Genomic DNA, 23,433 nt, shown 5'->3' with positions numbered 1-23,433 from the left:
ACCTAAGCTGTTCAGTTTTATTCCTGTTTCTCAACAGCCAAATTTAGCATGCTGGTTAATATCACAGTGATTTAGGGCTGCAACTCACTAACCAAGCAAGCTAGGGCTAGCTTTAGCATAGATCTTCTCTGATCAAAAATATAATCAGGTCTGGTTTAAAAACAAGATGGCAAAGATCAAATTGCCAAACTAGAGGCTGAAAAACAGTGGCCCACAAGACAATGGGTGATGTTATGTGGCCATCTTTTATATACAGTCTATCATATTTCCTGCCCTGACAGTGTGAGTCTTAAGGCAGAACAATGAACTATGAATACAGAAGATGATGTCTCAGATAAACCAGACAATTAAGCAGAAAGTTGCTTCTAATTCCCAGACTACACTAACAATGCCGTATTTTAATCCAATGTTTATGTTAAACAGACACAGCAAAAGCCTTTACTGCGGGTCATCATTGAGTGTGCCTGTGTTTAATGTTTACCCTGTCAAAAATGAAGTTATTCACCTCATTATGTACTATAGCCTCCATGAATCAATTGGCTGAAAATTGACTCCATTAGTTGCCATTCAAAGATAATCTTGTTCTTCTGCGATGTTGACATAATATACTCATACTAATAAAAATCTGCACATAGGGCCTGTAAGCGCTGCAGTGACCCACTTCATTATTAATAGAAGGAAATTTATACAAGGAGATGGAGACTAGTAAATTCCATCACACTGACAGTTAAAGTGTGCCTACAACACGATCAAATCTTCACTTCGTCTGCGTTTGGCACCAGTGCCCTGCCCGAGAGCCAGAATATCTCCCCCAGCCACTTTACTGTTTGCTTACTGATGACATAGAACCAGTTACTTAAAGTCCTCCCAGAGGTAATACTGGATATAAAAACTTAACGAGCCACGGGGCATTATGATAAGATATATATGTCTATAAACACCTTGTTGGCTTTTCATTTGGGTCCGATGGAGGTGGCCAGGTACCATAAATCAATACTGCATGCATATCTTTAGCAAGAGAGGGAAGAGGACTTGCATCAAAGTGCGAAGGAGAGAGGGAAAGCCCGTGAGTGTAAAGCGTGTTCTACATATATCACACACAAGTGCCCACCTTTGTGTGTACACACACTGACAAATAGCAGCGCTCACAGAGAAATCAGAACCTTGATGAAAACAACAAATGAAAACCTTGAGTGTGAGTAAACAGACTCCCCTGCCTCCTGGGCTAAGAAGTGGCCTACTTATTTTCAACAACAGTGAGACAGCCATATCAGATAATATTACTCCTTAAAGCTTTAATCCAGCTGTTTGGGATGTTGGCAAGGTAGTAGGCTTATGATATTTTCAGAGTCTGAGGCAAGAATTTTGTCCCTGGCGGATCAGTGTAGCTGTGTCTAAAGTCACATACTTCCATGATTAAACTTGCTGTTTTTAGGGTGCAGGTGTGCTCGTAATGGTCAATAAGTTCATCAAGGAACGCTGTCTACTTCGCAGCCTTAGCTATGTACCTGGTGCCAAGTAACTAAACTTTTTTGCCATTAGGGGTGGGAGAGAACCAGCTGACACATCCAGTGCATATGGAGTAACATGATGGTCTCACTAGAGTTGGGTTTCTGGCCCCTGAATGTTAGATAGAAAGCGCAGAGCTGCAGAAAGTGCTTGTATGTATGATTGAGACATGTTGTGTAAAGTGCTTTGAGGAGAAAGGTGCTATATAAGAACCAGTCCATTTACCTTTTGGGACTTTGCAGGTTTGCTGTTTAAAGTGTGCCCACTGCTACTGAAAGCCACTCATCAGATCCTCCACAATGATATCTTAACATTATGTGATCATTAGTCACTGCCATTTAAATCGTTTAGGAAAAGGCGCTATTCATATGAAACCATGTTTTTCTAGAACATAGAAAACATCTCACATTCAAACTGAGATATTTTACTATTTCATGAAAAACAGCTCATTTTCAATTTGATGGCAGTAACACATCTCACAAATGTAGAGACAGGGCCATGTTTGGCACTGTGTCACATCCTTCTTTTAGCAGCAGTCTGTAAACACCTGGGAACTGCAGAGAGCAGCTGCCGGACGTTTGGGAGAGGAATGTTGTCCCATTCTTGTCTGATACAGGATTCTATATTAGGATCTATGACGGGATCCAAATTACTTTGACATAAAGTACTTCTTTATTTACACCAAAAATGAGCCATTGCACTTTTTAATAGGAGAAAAATCCCCACAGTTCTCAGCTATATCTGTAATAACACAGCCTGAGTGCCACATTACTTATTTACTGCAGCAAAAGATGTTGCGCTTTCACCTCCCATACTCTGTTTTGTTAATAGGGAAAATTAAAGTTTTTGACTGCTGAGTCTATGCAATTTATTTTTTTTCCATTTTTGCACTACCAGCAGAATATGTAAGTTCCCTCACTAATGGCTTTTCCTAGGACGACTGTCTCCAAGAAGTAGAGCTCCAATTCTAATAAAAGGCCCGGAGAAATAGGATAATGATCCACAAAGAGGCATTTTTACAAAACAAGGGATTTGCATTAAAAAAAAAAAAAGAAAAATCAAAACAACCTGTGAAAAAACGTACAAATTTTAAGGCTTTACTGTTACTTCGGCACTTGTTTGGTTTCAGATGCCTCTTCTGTGAGCCATCAGCAGAATAATCACTGTGTGGAAAGGACGGGGACAGAGAGAAAGTCTTGCGGAGGGGTGAAAGGGAGAGCTTGTTTTCCGTGGCGGCTGAGTGGTGGAGGGAGGGATGGGGAGTGTGGAAGGGTTGGGAAGAGGTGGGGATGGAGGAAGAGGAAGGAGAGCGGGGTGGTGTTACAGACCTAAGCAGGTGTGACAGTTCTGAAAGCTTTCATGGGGAAAAAAAGGTTTCTCTGGCCTTGTAGCGATGCTAAACTGAGCGTGACCCTCAGACTGAACCCAGCCATCTTTCTCGCTCACTCTCACTTGCTTTCTTGCCTAAACCTCCCAAGAACAGGAAAACCCTCGGCTGACAGTGTGAAGACTGTAGGATTTAAGCGTACAAATTCCTATTCTCCCTCTATTTGTCCCGCCACTGATTTCATTCGATCTCTATTTTCTCTTTACTATCGTTGACTGAGGAAATACACTGTAGAGATAAAAGCCTTCCGTTTACAACTGGACAACATCCATTTAGTGTCTCCTCTGATATGATGGTTTCCACCATGATTACATTTAGTCAATAAGCATTGAATTATATTGTTTTTATGCCAGAAGCACAGCCAGAAAATATTATTTGAGCATGATAAGGGAGGCTTTTAGCAAGCAGCTTTTTTTTTAGGGATTGCTTTGGCAATCAGCCTGTCCAGTGGTCCGTATGGAAACACATTTCAACAACAACGTGACTCATTTATTCTCATGAAATTCATGATCTGAGAGGATGAATCTTTTGGCACTGGCATTTCTCTGACTTCACTGCCAACACCAAGTCACAGGTTTCACTCGAATCTCAATAACTGGATGGTTCCCAGATGATGCAGCTCAGTTACTTTGGTAACCCCGTAACTGTTTCTCTAGTGCTGCCCGGAGGTTGGCATTTTGTTCTTTTGAGTAAAAATCTCAAGATTTTGTACAGATGTTCATGGTCAGCAGAGGATGAATCAATTTGATATTCCCAGAACTGTTTCTCTGCCAGGGAACTTAAATTTTGTTTTGTTTTCAAAAACAAAAATTTCCTATTGATTATACTGATTTTACTGTCAGGACTCTCATTTGTGAGATGGGCTGACATGTTTATGATTTCCTGATGTTTTATCCCAGTCATTTTGGTGAGCCCATTTCTCTAGTGCCCTCACAAGACAGATATTTGTGTTTTTTGAGGAAAATAATATTAAAAATAATAAAGAACTCTTGGAGAGATCGGGATATCGTGTTGTGCAAATGTTTCTGGTCAGCAGATGATAAGGTTTGTATTCCCCGACTTTTCTTGGAGCGTCAATCATCATCATTTTTCTGCATTGAGAAATTAGCATGCTGTTGATTGGAACTTAAACGGTTGATCGAGGTAAGCATTACACCTGCTAAACACCAACGTGCGAGCGTTCGGTCACGGTCATGCTAACATTTAGCTCAAAGCACAGCTGTGCCAGAGAACAGCTTCACAGAGGCTGTAGACTCTAAGTCCTATTATACTGCAGTTTGTAAAAATGGCAGTGAAACCTGCCATAAGGAGCTGCTAGGAATTTCATTAGTTTGACTTTTAGTGGAGTTTCAGACTCCCATGATGCTCCAAATGCTGTTTCACATGCTCTTCTGCCCTAACAAGGATGAAACTCCAGGGGAGCACTGAATCCTTGCCATTTTTACGAATCTGTGGGGCATGAAAAATGGTCAGATGCAAAGATCTGGAATGGTGATGGCTTATATAAGCCTAACCCCAGTGTTTACCTCCTTCCATCTGCCCCTGTTTATCCCAGACTGTGGCCCTGTATGTTAGGGGACATGGGAAGTCCACACGAGCAGAAGGCAGGAGCACAAGCTATCCGATTGGAACTCCTCCACCTGCCAAGAGAAGTAACTCTTCCTTTTATGAGCCAATTGAAATTCAGCTCACTGGCTATCCATTCTGTCAATGACAGAGGAGTCAGGGCAACCTTGCAACCCCCAACACTAATAACACTGTAATGGTCAGAGATAGATCAAGCTGAGTGCGATAGTTAGAGCAGGTCTTCGGCCTCCCATAAGTGTTGACTGCAGACAATTTTTGCCTTCATTTGTTTTGAGCAGATGCACGCCCAGGTACACCTGCGGTCGATCGTAATAGTTTTCAGGCCGGCAGGCCGACTGACAAATGACCTGCAGTTTCTGCTGTTTGTTCAAAGAGTATCTGCCTGCGCATAATGCATGCCACTGTAAATACTCAAATAACCAATTTACAGGAAATCGCCTTCTCTTACTTTGCACGGACCAGTCAGCTCTACCCTCTGACACCATGTGCTCCACAAAATGGCATGGCAAGGTTCATTACCGCTTTCAGAATCAATCCTTGAGCTGTCTCTTCCAGACATTCTACTCACGGCGCTTTTCACTCACACATAAGTGTTTCTGAATCAATAGACAGCTGAGAGGAAAACGTGTAATTCGACTGGAAAAGGCCTTTTGCTGATAGACCCACTTTAAGCTGCATGGAGCCCGCACTTTCTCGTGGTCAGCACTGCCACCAAGGGGCAGTAGAGAGCCTCAAATCTTTAGGGCACACCATCTGAACAGAAATTCTGTTTACTAATTAAACACTGTGGGTGTCATCATCTATTATAATCCTGCCCACACCACTTAATATACAACTGATGTTAAAAGGTGTTGCACAACAGCGCATAAGAGATACGCATAACTGTATTCTCGCTTCCTCTGTCTTCATGTGAGAAAGCTGGAATATCCACGTGACGGTTCCTAAGTAATTAACATGTATTTTAAGCCTTACTTCTGCAGTAATCACAGTAAAGATACAAGAACATCTGATACAGTGTGGTCCTATGTGAGTTTCCCCTCATTTATAGTGAACACAGTCCAGGGGGTGGGTGAGGGTGGACTTGAACACCTTGTGGGGCAGTCTAGACATTTTTATTCTGACACCAAGTCTCTCCACAGCGGGCACACCCATATCAGTACAGAAAATCTGACAGTGGGATTGTCGCTCCTGGAGGCGGCGCATCCGAGCAGCACCCAGTAGGCGGCGTCTCCGGAGAAGCACGTCCCTCTGAGCTCACTTCCGTCGGTTTGAGTTGGATCAGTGTTCTTCCAGCACCTCACGGCTTTTGTTCTCCCATTTCCAACCAGCCTGCGCTGCCGTAAGGAGGGAACTAGCCGGTTGGGAAGCGGCAGAGAGTAGCGGACCCGTCCGTCGCAGAAAACGCCACATGCAAAGCAACGTCTGCAAAGAGGATACGCGGTTCTCCGTAGTTACATAACTGGATTACTTTTTTTTTTTTTTTTTTTTTTTAACCCCCACTAATATTGTTGGCTTTTTTTTTTTTTTTTTTTGTCCACGCTTTATTTTTGCACCGAAACTGACTGCCCCCCCCTCCTCCTCCCCTCTAAACTCAACAAAATGGAGAACGACGACAAATATCTGCCTGAGCTCCTGGCGGAGAAGGACAGCCTGGACTCGTCGTTCACGCACGCCATGAAACTTTTAAACGCGGGTAAAGTACTGTTATACTGCGTCTGTTTAGGTTTTTCACTGTACAGTTTATCCTCCGGAGTTCAGAGAGCGGCGCCATGTGTTTGCGGACGGGACGTGAACTGCCCCGTTAACCGCTACAGGAATACGAGGTCCTGTCACGGCTCAAAACAAAGAAAATATGCGTGGTCAGGACGTGTGGGAGTTAATTAGTTGCTAGTAAGCGAATAGAGTCTGAACTAGTAAAATAGCTTTAGGCTATCCGTACACCACAAAGGAGCTACACTTTTCAGTTATTCTGAATAATTTCCGCTTCCTGTCGTGTAGCTTTGTCGCACCTGCTGTTTTCTGAACTGTCGGCGAGTTTAAACTTGGAGACTCGGACTGTTTCAGACAAACCATCGCTTGCTTTCGAGTCCCTGTTGATATGATTGCGCACCAGCCTGTAACTGTGCGCCAGGAGTCACCTCGTTACTTTAAAGCCGAGAGGCGGCCTAGCAGAGGCGACAAAGAGGCTTAAACCCCGGAGAGTGTCGGCTGCTGCTTAGGTGTCCTTGGGCAACAAACTGCAGCCATGGCCGCCCCGGGGCTGCTGCCTTGCAGCTGTGCTGGAGGAGGAGGGGGGGGGACAAAAAACAACCCCAGTAATTATTTCACTCTGAGCTGGGCAGCTGTACCCCCCCCCCCCCCCCCCAAAAAAAAAAAAACAAAAAAAAACAAAAAACAAAACAAAAACAAACGAAAGGAATAGGAACTCTACACATGAGTAGTTTATATGAACAAAAGTGATTTAGCTATCTCAGTGATTGTGATTTTTTTAATTTTTTTTATGCAAGCTGGTTCTTATTTTTGTATTTATTTATTTTTTACTTCACTACCTGATCTCGGGTAGACCTGGTGATAATGAAGTTGACCATTTGGCTAACATGATTTGGCAACTTTAGGCTGAAACTGAAAGCATGAAGGAAACGGGAAGACAAAAGTATGCCAGGGTGTGCGGTGGATGTGTTCCCTGGATGAAATATCTACTGAGGCTTCCCCTGATCTGCAGCTGGTAGACTGTGGTGTAAGCTGACATGTTTGCACATTCAAGGCTCAGGAGTTGTCAGGGCCAGGAGGGAGGAGGTGGTTTGAGATGGAGTGCTGCATTGGGTGCTGGGGAACCAGGTGCTCTGCTACAAGGAAGCGGTCAAAGAGGATGCAGGGAAGAGTGAAATGACCTACTCATAAATATATTTTATACTCATAAATATATTTTATGAGTATTTCTGTGTGTTCTGCAGGGTTTGTGCACCTAGAGTTAGGCTGTTTTGATTTTTGGCAAAGAATGTCCAAATTCCAAGATGATTTGGCTGATGTGGATTTGTTTGTGAATCAAAGATTTAAGGCGGTTTGTGTTACAATCACAGAAACCGGCTATAAAGTGAGTCATTTTTCCCCAGAGGGCTAGAATTTCATAGAAGTATTACTGTATTTTATACAGTTAGGACCCAGTTTGTTTCAATGCAACTTAAACCGCTGATAAGTGTAAGCAAAAGCAATTTTTAGCTCAAATTTTAACCGTATCCTGGTGGTTGTAAATCCCCAAAATGAATGCTTTCTGATTCATGTAAGTGCACACTGGTGCTTCTCATAATTGTGTTGTATATTGCCAGTGCCTGAAACAATCCCTCTGCCCTTCTAGAAATTGACAGAATCCAGAAAGGTGAGACTAAAAAGGAAACGGAGACATACTTGGACCTTTTCACAACAAAGAACATCAAACTCAAGGAACGAGTGCTCATACCTGTCAAACAATACCCGAAGGTGAGCTTTCTCTGTCTCCCCTCTTTTCCTCTGTCCTCTCCCTCTTCCCAGTGAACCCCTCTTGATTTAATTTATCCCGCAGCTGTGTTTCAATTACACAAAGCCACGGGGTTACTTGGGAGTCTCAAATTACTCCTCTCAACCCTGATCTTTAAGCTCCAGAGTATAATTACAGCAGATCCTGGCATGTTTTTAAAATCGCACTAAAAGGATCAAAATGTTAAAATGACTATAGCTGGGATGGCTCTATATTTCAGTGTAATTCATACTGTGTTCACATCTTTTCTTGTGTTTCCATTCAGAGCCTTACTTAGCTTTATCATTTAACCTCAGGTGCATTCAGCCATATCGGTTCAATCCATATCTGGCTCAGACATAAGGCTGCATTGATTTTAGGATGAGTGTTCGTGATAAAGGTGGTAATCTGTCCTGTAAAACTCAAAGAACACAGCACCAGCTGCACAATGCATCATTTACATGGCCCTTAAAAAGAAATTGCACAAGTTTTAAGTCACCAGAGTTCACGCGGTGTCTCTTTTAACTTTTGGTGTTCAGTTTTCTTTTTGACTTTTAGAAAAAATGAATAGAGCAAACTGCTCTAAAAAGAATGAGAGCTATAGGTGCTGCTTCATTTTGAGCCTTGGATCAATGAGATGTAGGAGCATCTCCTGTTCTGTGAGGGGGGTGATGACTGTCTGATCTCTCAGATAGGGATGGACCAAATTGGATGGGCTCTTGGAACAGACAAGAGGCAGGTGAAGTGAGATAATATTATTCAATGCATTATGTTCCTGTAAGTGCCGTAAAGGCTTCCAAACTTTTAAACCACGCGGGAATGAGCGAGCTAGAGACAGAAGCTGACGCAGAGAGCGTAGTTTTTCAGTCGAGTCGAGTCACTGTGCCACAGCTTGTGATTAAGGCGAAAATAATTGTTGCAAACATGCATTTCACACCTTGGCATTGCAGGTGTTTATTGCATTCAAACTGTTGGCCCCTTCTCCTTCTAGGAAACATCATGGTGCTTCTAATGCTGGTGGCGTAACCACAGCACAACAAAGAGCTGAAGTGGATAGGGCTGCTGTTCTAGCTTTTTGAGACCAGAATGGAGCGATGTTATCCAACTATGGGATCGGTGCATCCCTACTCCCAGCCTTTGGTTTTAGTGGCTAATATCATACTGGTGTGTCGGGCATGACGGAGCTAACGAGCAATTCAGATTATAGGAGCCACTTTTACAACTTTAGGTTGAAATGAAGTTCCTTTGGGGCAGCTTTTTGCTAAATGTTTCTGGCAATGACAGCTAATTGTGGGACGCATCATATACACGGTAATTACTTTGTTCAGAGATTGAGGAGGTAAAGTTCTGGCTCAGTGCATGGATGATTGCAGTGAATAGTAAACGGCGGTATTACACCCCTCGGGGGCTCATATCGACTTTGTCTGCTAAATCTACTACTTAAGGCTGCAGTATGTGCAACAAGAGCCCTGATAGACAGACAGTGATTGCTTCTCCTTCACTCTCCTGGTATTAAACTCGCCTTGGCCGTGATTGTCAGGCTAATTTTGTTCTGCTTTGTTTTGCTGTTAGTTCAATTTCGTGGGGAAGATTTTGGGACCTCAGGGCAATACAATCAAACGTCTGCAGGAGGAGACTGGAGCCAAGATCTCTGTGCTGGGCAAAGGATCTATGCGAGACAAAGCCAAGGTAACACAAACACACACACACATCTGGTGTTATGCACCTGTGGGAAGGTTACCTGAAGCCATAACACATCTGGCCTTTGCTTTAGAGGGATGACAGGCAGTGAGCCCAGATGGAGTGAAGTTGCTGGATGTCTCAGCTGAACATTAACACTCAGCCAAGGGCATTCAGACACTGCACATCTGTTCTGGAGTCTTCAGGATAGCCCGCTAAACCTCTTATCTACCAGTTTGATGTAATTATTAAGCTATATAAAGGAAGGGAATACCACATGCGTTCCCGTTGCCCTCTGAGGCAGAAGAAATGCGATTTTCTCCTTGCATAATTCATTAAATGTTTGGATTGGCTTTCTCTCACTCGCTGCGATGTTTATCTTTCAGGAGGAGGGGCTGAGGAAAGGCGGCGAGCCCAAGTATGCCCACCTGTCCATGGAGCTGCACGTGTTCATCGAGGTGTTCGCTCCTGTGCCCGAGGCTTACCTGCGCATGGCTCACGCCATGGAGGAGGTCAAGAAGTTCCTGTTTCCGGTGAGTTTGGCTGTGTTTTTTTTTTTTTTTTTTTGGCCTGCCGTTAACTTTTCTTTGTGCCGTTTTCTTGCGCTTTTTGTGGCATTAATTAACTGGAAAATTCTTTATTCAGATGATAATTTAGCCTGTATGAGGTCAGCAATGTGGGCAACAATCAGCAGCATAACAGAGGAAAGTGATGTCTGCAGATTTCTCAAGTTTAAGTTATTTAACCCCCTCCAAATGACAGTAAGGAGCGCGTGTTAATTGTAGTTTAAAAGATTTTTTTTTTTAAATTGTTCATATACATTACAAAGATCGTGTCATACAAAACTGTTTAGATTCCAGAAATGCAGAAAGTGCTTCTGCTGTACTGTTTTTAAAAGTGTATTTTGTGCTCATGTAGTTGGAAACAGCAGTTCCCTTTCTTAGCGATATCTGAGACCTTGTACAGACTGAGCTCTGGCTGCAGTAAATTATTTTCCTCCTTGATCCTTTTATTAAGCGTTGAGTCTAATAAATACCTATTGAAGATGGTGAAAATGCTTATTCGCTGTCACAAAGCCCAAATATATCTTTAAAAAAGGGTTTTGTCTGATTAACAGTCTCATTTCCAACCATGACTGTCTTCACCACCACACAATAAACTGAAACATAAATAGTCAACCCTGTGAAGCTGGAATTGGGGAATTAATTAGTATTACTTCTTGAACAACAGGGGATTAATTGAATCACAAAGTAGTTGCCTCTTAATTTTCATCTGAGTAATTGACTAATAGTCTCAGCTCTGATTTGAGCCGTGGAACAGAAACGGTGCGCGCACAGCGAGTTTTTCGTCACGTCCATTTGCACGCAGATGTAGGAGGTGTCAGTCTCATATGGCTTTATTTTCTGATTAGTTTTGATTCAAGATTGGTTTTTAAGCCTGTTATTGATTGAACTTTTGGCAGATCCTCACAAATGCTTTTAAATCTGAAGATGACACCCGCCCATACCCAGTTTAATGCAACTTCAAGATTTCTCTAATTGCAATGGTTAGAAGAGGTTTTGGATCTTAATGCAGTCCCCCCCGCCGGCTGGAAAAAGTTTGAAACGGCACTGAAAGGGTTCTTGGGTAATTGAGTGAAATTGCATTTCTTGGTTAGACAAAGCTTCAGGAGGAGGGCCTGCTAGGACAGCTGGAGGAGATTGAGTGGGTATTTACCTGGAGCAAACACACTCTGTGGCACAGTCCAGGCACGTAAAGCAATCAGCTTAAGAGGAGGAATTGGGTCGCTTTCACTGTGTCAGCAGGGCTGCCCCCTTCATGTGGCTTGCCTGCTTTTCTGCTTTCACCCGAGTCTTATTCTTCAGAGAGGAGGATCGGCCTGGAGGTGTAGAGCTCCTAGACAGATATGTGGCCGCGTTCATGCTGCACAGCCCGTGCATGCTTTGGTGATTTTTATGCTGAGAGATTCTTGAGTGCCGGCCAGCCTGGTGTGCTGTCGGGCCCTGCTGAAGCCCATAGTCCTCTAACAATGGCTCTCGCCAAAGCAAGCCAATAGGCCCAGGGGTTTGTGAGCTGCCTTACATTTTTTTTAATTAGTTTGCAGGGCACTATAGAAAGAATAATTTGGCTCAGGGGGAAGATGAATGGGCTGATGAACCAGTTGCGCTGTTGGTATTGCTGTGTTATGTAAAAATCCGCTGCTTACAGAAGTTGTCATTACAGTTTAAGACCGTAATCTGTCAGGTGTGACGGCCTTCCTTTAGAACAGGGCCATATTTTATAAATGACTGGGATGGCGAATGGGTGGATGTAATTTGTTGCTGAAACTTTTATGTATTGCTTCTACTTCTGCTTAGGTATTCCATAGGGATGCTCCTGGTTTAATTTATGAAACAGGATGGGGAAAAAAAACAAAAATCCGGTTGATGGGCTGAAGTCAAGATTGTTTAAATGTCTGTGCAGATATTGGGTGTTTATGTACAAGCCGTTTGAAATCACATTCTTCAATAATCAGATCTTTTAAATTGGCGCTGTGCACACATGTAGGCGAATTAGATGGCCGAGTGTGTCAATCATAAGCAGTTCAAGCACCAGCAGCCTTCTTTCCTTGCAGGTTAAAGGCCACACGCCTGTGAAGAATGTGGTTAACACATTGCTCCGGTCGAGTGGCTGTATGCCACTTTACTCTGAAACACAACCGTTCGTTTTGGCATCATTCTGGTCCGTGGGACTGTCATCTGTCTTAGTTTTCACCTTGTGTGTTTCTGATTTCCTGTCAGACCGAGACAGGATGTTGCTGCTGCAGCCCTGACTAGTGGCGGGTGGCTGAATATCAGTCATCTTAGAACCAACAGTTATTTTAATAGAATATAAAAAAATTTGTTTATTCGGCTAAGGCAGCGAGTCTCTCACAGCCCTACGATTCCAGCAGGGTTTGCCTCTCCTTTGTTCTTCCTCATGCTTTTTATTTGTGTATAACTGCACATCAACCAGTGTAAATGCAGTTCTTTCTTATATCGAGCGTAATGTCTACAGATCCTTGATTAAACTGAACACCTTGTTGGGTAAAGATGTGGCATCTCCCTTGCTTTTTTTCCTTTTTTTTTTTTTTAATGCAGCATCAGCTGCACTGCTCCTTCCTTCAGATGAATTTGTAATCAGTCAAATGCTCTGCCTGCTTTTGCTGCAGATAAATTCAAAGCTGACGTCTGCATCTCATATTCCAGTAGATGCTTTTTTTTTTTTTTTTTTTTCTCTCCATCATTAGAGCTCTGTCACTATTCCAGTCTGGGGAGTGATATGAAAAAGAATTGATTGGGTCACAGTGCAGCTCTTGTGATTGCTCCCAGAAGAAAGGTGGAGGATTGGGTTGCAGGATTTGTGCTGCTCAGACAGGCAGCTTGGCTAATCCACCCCAAGTTATTGTTTTTGCAGATAAAATAAGGTAACCGCTCATGCAGTCACACCAGACTTGTCAAGGAGTGCGCAGAGAAGTGATTTACATTTTGTGCATGATAGAGAGACACAGGAAGGCAGGGAGTGTGGATGGATGCTTTCCAACCTCCCACCCCCTTAATACACTGAGTCACTGGCACTGAGACTTTTTCTTCCAGTCGCTCTTTTAGCCGTTGGGAGGGGTGGTGTGTTCTGAGCAGCTCAGAAATTATTTCACTCTTTTATTCATCACTCCTTTCTCCACACTGCCTCCTTTCTGTTTTTCATGTTTGCACCGTCACTTTTCCCATGTCATGCTCTCATTTCTCACCCCCTCTTTTGTCTTAGTATTATCGTCCTCACTGTGTGTGTGTGTGTGTGTGTGTGTGTGTGTGTGTGTGTGTGTGTGTGTGTGTGTGTGTGTGTGTGTGTGTGTGTGTGTGTGTGTGTAGGATATGATGGATGATATCTGCCAGGAGCAGTTCATGGAGATGAGCTACCTGAACGGAGGCCAGGATCACGGAGCCCGAGGCCGAGGGGGCCTACCGGTTAGGGGCCGCGGTGTCCCACCTGCAGGAGCGCACAGGTGAAGAAATGTACACACACATAGTTTCTCATAACAGCTGTTGGGTCTCTGAAATAATACAAAATCCCTGTCGTTCATTTACTGCACTGAAGGGATTTGAGTGGATTTTGTATAGAAAGAAAATCCAACGTTAAGTTGACACATCAAGGAGTCCAAACCTGTGGCCATTCACATAAAAGCTTTTATTTCACAGTTTAAAATCCCACTCGATTCATTTTGCATTACTCACCTGCTACAAAGCTAACATCTAATTGTGCCTTCACACAGGCAGAAGAGTGGAGCTGTGTGTGGCTCTGCACACAGGAGGGAAGAAGGAAGCTAAGTTACACTAGGGAGTTTAGTTCCCAGGAGAAAGTAACATTATATAAATTTATATAACTTTAATTGGGGGAAATGAACAAATGTGAACTGAACTGGGTTTTTTTTTTTTTTGCCCAAGCTGGTGTTTTGTTGTGTGTTTATTATAAGTGAAAAACAGTTAAAGGAACGATAGCCTGATAAAGTACATGGGTTAACTTAATGGTTAAAGTTTTTGTCTTTAAAACAATAAGGGAGCATATTAACAGCTAGCCTGACTCTGCCAGTACTTTAAAGCTCACAAATGAGTCAAAACTGTAAACAAACTCGGGACTAATTGCTGAGTGTTTAAAGTGTTAGTAGGTGGATGATTTTGCTACTTTAGGTAGAGCCCAACCGATACATCAGCCTGTTTGCCAGCATATCGTATCAGAATTTATAACGGCTGTTAAATGAAAATTAAAGGGGCAAAGAAGAAATTGGAGAAGCAACTTTCAACCATGTTATGACTCTTGATGATGCGTAATTTTTTTTATTTATTTTTTTTCTATCGGAGGGCACTCTGCAAATTCCCGTTCAATACGTGTTTGAAAAGCCACAAACACAAACAGCTGATTCCAGCAGAGTTGGGCGTAAATGCGTAAACTGCGATTAAGATTATTTTTAAACTGTGTTGTCATATTATCTTAGTCAGTGCTCATAAAACCATACCCATAACAAATGTTAGGGTAATCTGTTCATGTTTTGTGCATCTGGCGGGAAAAAAAATGGCCGATACACCAGAATTTTAAATTGCCGAGTATCAGTCGTAAAAGTCCTGTATCAGAGCTGGGTTGCCTTTTGCCCCTGCTGTAGTCTGTATGCAAAGCTAACGGTCACAGACCTGATCCAGAAGAAACTGTTCTAATTTATTTTCATTTCAACACCTTTCAACAGACTAGCATGCTTTGGTATGGATGCATAAGTGTTATCAGTCTAATTCCTGTAGACCATCATGACAGTAACTCAAGAGTTCTTCTTTCCAGGGGTAGGGGAATGCCTCCTCGTGGTGCTACCGCCAGGGGAGGTGTGACTCGAGGCGGCCCAGCCAGAGGTGGCGCAGTGAGGGGTGCCCCAGCAGGCAGAGGAGGACCTCCTGCAGCACCCACCAGGGGAGCTGTGGCACCCCGCGCCAGACTCCCAGCTGGAGGACCTCCCCAGAGGATGCCACCACCACCTCCCCACCAGCATAACCCTGGTGCAGCTGCTGAGGGCTATGACGAATATGTAAGTACAACCTCCAGTGGAAATTAATTTATGTTGTAGGTTATTATTATTATTAATATACAAAACATCTCTTCAAGTGTTCTGTTTGATAAGGTAGATATAAGAAATATGAGACGCGACTCAGTTTTCTGTAGACGTTATGCTTTCAGGTTTGACGTTGCTAAATCTGACCCCTCCACCACTCGCCTCATCTGAACAAGATTTTTCTTGGCATTCTGTTAGCTTTGAATTGTTCGCCCGTCATAAGAATAAGTGATTTCAGATGCTCAAGACATAAGGGGAGCGTGTCTGCTTTAGTACAAGTGGAGTTCTTTGGGGACATCTTGACATTCATGATTCATGAACAAGACTCTCCTTAAATCTCACCCGTGTGTGTGTGTGTGTGTGTGTGTGTGTGTGTGTGTTTTCCCTCCTTCCCCTCTCTGTTTCCTTCCCTCTCCAGGGCTACGATGAGAGCTACACAGACACGACCTACGAGTCTTACGACAGCTATTACAGTCAGCCGCAGGCGTGAGTGAATCAGACGTCTCTTTGGTTTTCACCTGCTTCTCACAGAGTGCACGCACATCGCCTAGTTGCTAGTTTCACTTGAAATGGGATTTGAGAGCAGCAGTAATACTTTTTAGCCACTCTGCACAAATTCAGCATTAATAGTACTTTGTGTTTGATGGTGTGGATGCCAATGTTATTTAGAAGGACCAGCCGGGACTCAGATGTTCCATAGTAGAGAGCCAAGCTTTGATCTTATTCATAGAAGCCAATTAGCGTCCCCCCAGACATTAGAGTCAGCCTCTACTTGATGTTTCTTCAAAGATTAAAAGTGATTTTTCTTTTTCTTCTCTCCCTGTTTATGACCAACAGAGAACCAGAATATTATGACTATGGACATGGAGAGACCACAGAGTCCTACGAGTCATATGGTAAAGAAGAACTGATTTATTATTTCTTTTTAAACAATAAAGATAACCTAAATAAATCTTGTTGAATTGATCCTCAGTATAAACGTGTTATTAGGTGTTTGGGTCTGATGAGATGCATATCGACCTGTAGTGGCTCTGTTGGTTGTCTTTAAAAACAGTTCCATCATATTTTTATTTGAAGGAGGGGAAAAAAATATGCATCGTGTCTGCTGATATTGGCCTTTGTGATTAATATCACAGTCAGCAAAAAGTGACGCTGATACTGATATCCATCAGCGCCAGTACTGTCATGTCACATTATTTCTAAAATGATAAACTTCAAAAAAAAAAAAAAAGCTATAAGACGGGCATTAGCATTGGCCAGATCATTCTGAAGCTACCCAAAATTTCACAGTTGCTGCATTTTTAGTGTAGAAATATTGATCATCCATTGTCTGTCCTTTTTGATGTGGCAGTTCTTCACCCTTGATCCAAACTGACTGCCTTTTTTCACAGTTGAAGCCGCTATCTGTAACTTTAGTCACACGTGTAGAGTTTTTGACCACTTGTCGTGCTGTAAAGCCACACGTTGTTTCTAAAACAAAAAAGGAACATATTAACAGCTAGCCTTACTCTGCCAGTGCACTGTTGGTGTTGGATGATGCAGTGCACGGTCAGAAATGATTTAATGCTTGTCCAATTGATAAATTAAACTGTGTTTTAGTGAGACTATAAACAGAACAGAAATGTCCACAGGGCAGCTCTAATGTGCGCTTACTCATAGAAATGTTGAAGTGGGCTGTTGAATTATTGATGTGTTTATTTTTTTTTTCCTGCTTCCTCTCCAGGTCAGGATGACTGGAATGGCACCCAGCGGACAGCTCCAGGAAAGGTCCCTCCCCCCTCTCGAGGTGGCAAGACAGCTTACCGAGAGCACCCATATCGAGGATACTGAAGCGGACTCGCCACCCTTAGTGTCGCCCTGTCAAGCGCCTGTCTACCACGGCAGCTCTCGCTTTAAGAAGCCCGACAAAAGTAATTGTCTGTTTTGTCTTTGGTTTGGTCTTTTCCTACGCCGGACTTTATACAAGAGAGCAAATTGGGAACTGAAAATCGGAACTGTTTTTTGAGATTTGACCGCAAACTCCCTCCCCCACCCCTACTTTGTCGCACCAACCAACCAACCAACCCACCCGCCCAACCAACCATCCAACCAACCAACCAACCAACCAAAGCGGCTTTTAGATGGGTCAGAGATGAGAAGTTGGCATTCTATATATATATATAATTTTTTATTTTGTTTTTTCATTTGAGTTTTTTTGTTTTGCTGTATTTTTTTTTCCTCTGACCCTTTTTACCCTCCTCTGGCTTTTTTTGCATTGTTGATCGTTAATTTTTTTTTTTTTTTTTTTTTAACTGTTTGGGAATAGTCGTTTCTAGTGGAATTAGTGGCTCATTACCCACTTGTCTAAGGAATCCATTTTAATTGTTTTTATATATATATATAAAGAATCTGTTGAGGGTCAGTTGCAGATTCCCATTTAGGCTACATTTCAAAATTCTGTTAATATAGCCAAATAAAAGACCTTTTAAACTTTCAGTTATGTAATATAGAAACAAACAAAAACCCAAATCCTTAAATTAAGTGAAGGCTAAATCAGTGTTAATGGAATCAGTACAATTCATTCTTGATTATGGTTTGTTGTTTAAATAGTTCTAAAACGTTGTCCATTCAGACTTAGGCAGCAATATTTGTCATTGTACTTAGAGTTTTGAAATATAGCCCTAATAGACACTGTTGAGATGGACTGTCCTCATATCCTCAATTTGTTTGTCATGTTAAAAAAAATAATAATTTTAAGACTGAAGACAAAATGTTTGTTTAATGGGAACACGGCCGAGACATGGTCTCACCTGTTACGTTAAAAGAAAAAAGAAAAAAAAAAAAAACAGTTCAGGTCTTCATTTTGTGATCTGATTCTATATAAACTGCATGCACAAAGTACACAAAGAAGGATTGGGACAAAAATCTCCACATGGGTCTTCTCTTTCTATAGAGAAGGGATCCTGCAGCTCAATCCGAACTCTTGTACATATTTTAAAACATCCTAACTGTACTTATTCTGCCACTAGTATCTGTACCCTCTCCATAAAATGCATTATGCTACATGTGTAAGCTTGCCTAAATAGGTTACTAAATCTGTCCAAAAGATGTTTTGCAGCAGTTTGTCAATAAAGCTTAGTTTGTTTTTTATGAAACTTAACTTGCTTTATTTGTTTCCTGTCCTAGTAAAATTCTGAAATGGCCTTTTTTAAACCAGCAGTCAGATGTAGGTGTTTTCCTTTGTTTCTCATTCAAAAGCGCATTTTAAATCTAAATGAATGTATTGACGTCTGAAGACTTTAACCCTACTAAATGATGTCTTGATTGATTATCAAAAGAGCACAACTTATTCTCTCTCTCTCTTTCTATACTTTTTAAAAAGGACCCAGAGGTAAGACCTCTAAAATAACCTGGATAGCTTCCTAATGTGTATAGAGTTCTAAAGCATTGAATGCCTGGGTATGTATAAGACTTTTTCAATCCTCTTACCTGTGGTCGTAATCCTTAATGAGAATTGCTTTTATAGCATCTGAAAATTAACTGAATTCAAACCACCATTCAGGTCTAGGCTTCATTGTCATGAATGACAGCTGGCGCGATGGCTACTTTAGTACAGAGTAATGGCAGTGCAATGGAGAGGATGGTTATAACCTAGAGAACTCCACTGTAAAGGTAACCTAACCCTAAATGTTTAATTTCGTAGTGTGTTTATCCTTTGACATAAACTTTCTGGTAAATGCGTACAATTTCTTAAAATATCATTACAGTCATGGCATCAAAAAAGAATCGACTCAAAAGTAAGAAAAACGTAACTTCCAATATCATACAGTAGTGGATTTCATGTACCAAAATAACTGTTCTGTGTACTAACAAAATATATTAGGATAGTGTTAATGCAACTCTTGCTAAAATGAACAAAGCCAAATCTGTCATCATCTTCTGTACAGTTGAGCTGCTGTTACTTTTTTATTTGCTGTGTAAAAGTTGCTTACTGTAATATTTAAAAAGGTTCTGCCTGTACAGAGTTATCCAAAAAAGAAAGCTTGAGTTGCATGAGCATATCTTCTCCTGTAGATGTTGCATGATCTGTCTCAAGTTTCTCCCAGTGATTTTAGACAAGGTATTGATTTGGGGTTTGTCCTTCCTTCAGGCACAGCTATCGGTCACTGAGTGCCCGGAGACTGACAGTCTGCTGGAGTGAGACCATACAAACCTCAGGTTGGTTCACTGCTTCATTTCCTTTTTTTGTCAAAGGGCTGCACTGCTGAGTTTTGCATGTTTTAGGCAACTAACCACATGCTTTTTTTTTTTTTTTTCTTTACGCATTTTATCCCTCAGACAGCTACTGATGTTTTAACTCACCGCAAAAATGTGCGTCTTTGCAAATATATTTAGAGCCCGACCGATTTGTTGGCAGGCCGATATTGCCTATTTGTGGATCGATCAGTATCTGCATTTACAGTGGCCACTTATAAAAAGATGGCCACCCTTCAACCATTGTATGTGAGGTGAAAGCCAGCTCTTACATAAATCTTACATAACAAATATTAAGGAAATCTGCTTGTTTCGTGTGTCTAAAAGAAAAAAATATATTTGCCGATATATTGGAATATTGGTTTTTAAATGAACAAATATCGGTATTGGTCTTCATAGTTTGGGCTCTAATTATATTCTCTAACAGTATAACAACTAGGGATGTTCCTGGTGAAAAATGTCTTGGTCAAATAAACAGACTGACTAGTCTAACACTGAGAAACACTCAGATATCAGGTTAAATTTGAGGACTGTTTAATGGACATCATCAAAAACTGTCTAAGCAAAGGAATTTGAAACCATTAATCACATTCTTCAATAATGAATCGTATTTTAAATGCTGCTTAACTCTGTGGGACCGCATATCGTACACTATGAACATTGCACGTTATACTCCAGACAGACAACAAAGGGGAAAAAACCCCACTTAAAATACACTGATGTTAAATATGATAACGCATTACTACAAAAGAAGTTCACATATTAAAATATGACAACCAAAAAACATGAGTAAATTGCAACTGAAAACGTCGTTCTACAATTCATGACACCCATCTCTGTAAAAGTTAAAGCTCCATCTGGTGGTGGATGACTGTATAACATTTAGGACAATTTGCCGGCACTGGGTATCAATTAAAATCTTAACAATTAGATTATGTGCAAACACTAAAGCTACTTTTGGCTTCCAAAAATACTGAATTAAAGAATTAAATTCAGTATTTTAAATTCAGTATTTTTTAAAATATTTACTAATTTTTTTTTAATAATTAGTTTGAAAATTAAACCTACAACATTATGCGGGGGGTTATTGTAAAATTGTAATGCCCATAAAATGAAAACAATTGAAACAAAACACTGTTGTGCATTTTCAGATGTTATTTGTACGGCTGTTATGAAGTTGAGACTGATGCTTCTAGGTTTAAAAAGCCTAGAAGTTTGTCCAGTTTTTATTCACTATTTTTAACTTTCTAAGTTTAGGCACTAAAACTACCTGATAAGCAAAAGTTTAATGTTTTAAACAGTGCGCTGATCTGTTTGCTTATTTTCTTTGTTGAAATTTATCTTGTGCTTTTGGCACAAGATAACTGTTTGCCAACAAAAAAAAAAATAGTTTTACAGCAAAAGCGTATCAGCTTACTGTCAGTATTGACTGATATTAGTCTGATACTTTTTACGTTTTATATTCAGTTCATTCCTACTCTTTGGTTAGGTTTATGTGTCATTTATACATCTGCTGAGTCTGTGACATAACTTGCGCAATTGGCCGATGCTGTTGCCAGAAGTTAGACTCGTATGTGGTGTGCTCGTTTGCAATTTCACCACCAAAACACTAGTTGGCAGAGTTTCTCTCTTCAAACCAATCCATTCTCTTCCAGTTGATTTGTAAAGTGGTAGCAGAAGTATAGTCTAAACATAAGCTCAGCAAAGTGAAAAGTTGCTGGTTCAATTCCAGCTGGAGACACAAGTCCTCTTTGGGGCTGCGTCAAAAAAGGTCATCTGGCGTAAAACTCTGCCGACCCCTTGTGGCAAGGGACCGGCCGAAAGTAGCTTTTAATGAAACTCAAAAATACAAGTGCATGGAGGTAGTAAGAGAGTCATACAAGAAGAATAAATACACAAGTGTGTGTGTATTACTGACCCAGTAACACATGTCAGTTATCATCAGTACAGTCATGACAGATGTAACTAAACTCCAAATTGAAATGTTTTTCTGAAATGATAATCTTTCATACCAGACAAGTGTAAGACCTGGGTAATGCTCTTAAACATTCAAAACCACTGGTACGGTCCTTTAACTTCTCCCGCTCCCCCTCCTCCCTGTTGTGCCCCACAAAAAAAAAAAAAAAAAAAAAAAAAAGGCTGCTGCAGACGCCTCTGGCTCCTTTCAGCCGGTGTAACATTATGCAGCAGCAACACGTTCATGATATTCACAGCATTTCAAAGGTTGGTTGATTCTGATGATTGCCTGGGCTCCCCTAAGTCGCCTCTGCTTCTGACAATGCCTGTGAATTGGTGTGTGGCCGCAGCTAGCCTTCAGCAAGTCTGAGCGAGCGAGGAGAGCTCGATGCCGGTGTCAGTGTGGTCTCGGGAAAAGTGACTAATGAGGATCCGTAGCCTCAGTCACTGACAGAAGGAAAAGAGCAGCATGAGCACTCTGGCCATTCCTGGAATGGAACTAGCAGGAGGGGAGAGGGGTTTCTTATGATGTCCTGTCCGTACCTTGAAGGCAGGAAAAGTTAAATGATGGCTGGAAAAGTATTGCCTGGTGTGACTGAAGCTGGCAGAGTAGAACAGAGAAAGTGGATAACAAAGCATTTAAGGGCATTTTGAAGGAGGTGTATGGACAGAAAGGTCACCCACTTGTTAGATGAATGTGCGCAACATGACTATTTTTAGGAAGAAAATCCTTTTTTATTGTATCTCAATCCCTTCATTGTAGCTGCTTCAACTCCAGACTTCACAGAAATGTTGAATTCTGCTTTGTGCTTCTTTCAAATAGCTGTAAAACACTCAGAATTGGAGCACATTAGCTGGTGATTGAAATAGTAATGCACTAATCCAGAATCACCAGTCTTGCCAATAATTATGTTTCACTTAAAATGTTGCTTAGTTACTGCAGAAGAGCTGTGCTGCTTGGCAGGAAAATGACCTTTTAATTATTGCAGCCAGTGCTTAAAAAATTGAATTAGAAAAGTGGCCTCATATACCACCACCCCCCCCACCCCCCCTTTCTTTTTTAAATTCTAAATGGCTGCTGAGCAGGAAACAAGGGAGGACTTAGGAATGCTAACAATCAGTATTGTGTATTTACATGTCCTCTCATGCAAACATCTTCTTTTTTTTTTCTTTCTTTTGTTTGTGTGTCTCCTCTGCAGTTGAAGCCGTGCGTGGGAGCAGCTCAGCATGAAGGCGGTGGTCAGTCCGAGCTGAAAAGGAGTACCCCCCCCCCCCCCCCCAAAAAAAAAAAAAAAAAAAGCCTAGTGCTGTTCCTGGCAGGGCATGTGGGAGGTGGGGGGTTGGGCAAGTGGGTGGGGAGAGGTGGCAGGCTGCCATGTCATCCAAAGGAACCAGCTGATTTAGAGCGGGGGTGGGATGGGGGATAAAGAGGGAGGGGAGCTGGTTGCAAACAGGAACTGAGACCATAGCCGGTCAGCGAGCCGGGGACTGACTGGGAATCCAGAGACTAATGAACAACTACCATTTCATGTGGACTGCTTCCTCCTATTTATACGCTTCTTGGCAGTGTCGAATTAGAGCACATTATCCTCGTGCAGTTGTTTTCTAGCCTGGAAGACGCCCACTTGAAGCCTGTGCTGATTGCGTGCTTCTGTACGCAGCTTCCGCAGACCACCCCTCCGTCCGACAAATGTAATTGTCACAGCCTAATTTACCATAAAATGAGCACTCCTGTTTTAGCAGGCTGTGAAATCATTTTTAATTTCTATTAACCCTTGAATTGGATGTGAAAGGAGACTCTTTACTCTCACCAAGGCGAAGTGTGTTCGAGAAGACTTGTCGGCATTTCAACAGTTTGATTCCTTAAACATTTCAGCAGCGTGCCGTTTAGTTTCCGTGCCTTATTGCAGCGCGAAATTAGAGTCCAGGCTTCAGAGTTGAAGACGCTCGGAGAGAGCAGATCAGTATCTCGCTGCGGCC

General features: G+C 41.9%; 1 protein-coding gene across 2 annotated transcripts; it reads left to right on the top strand.

The window, feature by feature from the left end:
• The first annotated feature begins 6,005 nt into the window (after positions 1 to 6,005).
• Positions 6,006 to 22,738, top strand: khdrbs1b (KH domain containing, RNA binding, signal transduction associated 1b). 2 transcript variants are annotated; one of them, XR_004020570.1, is made up of 11 exons: positions 6,006 to 6,176; positions 7,839 to 7,960; positions 9,549 to 9,665; positions 10,043 to 10,189; positions 13,544 to 13,677; positions 15,000 to 15,240; positions 15,683 to 15,750; positions 16,102 to 16,160; positions 16,988 to 17,174; positions 19,394 to 19,461; positions 22,653 to 22,738. XR_004020570.1 is itself a non-coding variant. In XM_030741072.1 (9 exons), the coding sequence occupies exons 1-9, from the start codon at positions 6,083 to 6,085 to the stop codon at positions 17,092 to 17,094; spliced, it is 1,089 nt and encodes a 362-aa protein (XP_030596932.1). In that variant the 5' UTR covers positions 6,006 to 6,082; the 3' UTR covers positions 17,095 to 18,398. The 2 variants fall into 2 exon arrangements, 1 of the variants encoding a protein (XP_030596932.1); XM_030741072.1 differs by lacking the exons at positions 19,394 to 19,461; positions 22,653 to 22,738 and having other exon boundaries at positions 16,988 to 18,398.
• The last annotated feature ends 695 nt before the right edge of the window (positions 22,739 to 23,433 follow it).

This window comes from Archocentrus centrarchus, chromosome 11 (assembly GCF_007364275.1).
Source record: "Archocentrus centrarchus isolate MPI-CPG fArcCen1 chromosome 11, fArcCen1, whole genome shotgun sequence".
Lineage (NCBI taxonomy): Eukaryota > Metazoa > Chordata > Actinopteri > Cichliformes > Cichlidae > Archocentrus > Archocentrus centrarchus.
The sequence above is the reverse complement of the archived record's forward strand: the minus strand, read 5'-3'. Positions and strand labels throughout refer to the sequence as shown.

What these genes read in the sequence shown, in the direction of transcription:
- khdrbs1b (XM_030741072.1), top strand. Translation starts at nt 6,083, where the DNA reads ATGGAGAACGACGACAAATATCTGCCTGAGCTCCTGGCGGAGAAGGAC. An exon ending in CTATGCGAGACAAAGCCAAG is followed by an intron (nt 9,666 to 10,042) that starts GTAACACAAACA and finishes TTTATCTTTCAG; the next exon opens with GAGGAGGGGCTGAGGAAAGG. An exon ending in CTGAGGGCTATGACGAATAT is followed by an intron (nt 15,241 to 15,682) that starts GTAAGTACAACC and finishes TTCCCTCTCCAG; the next exon opens with GGCTACGATGAGAGCTACAC.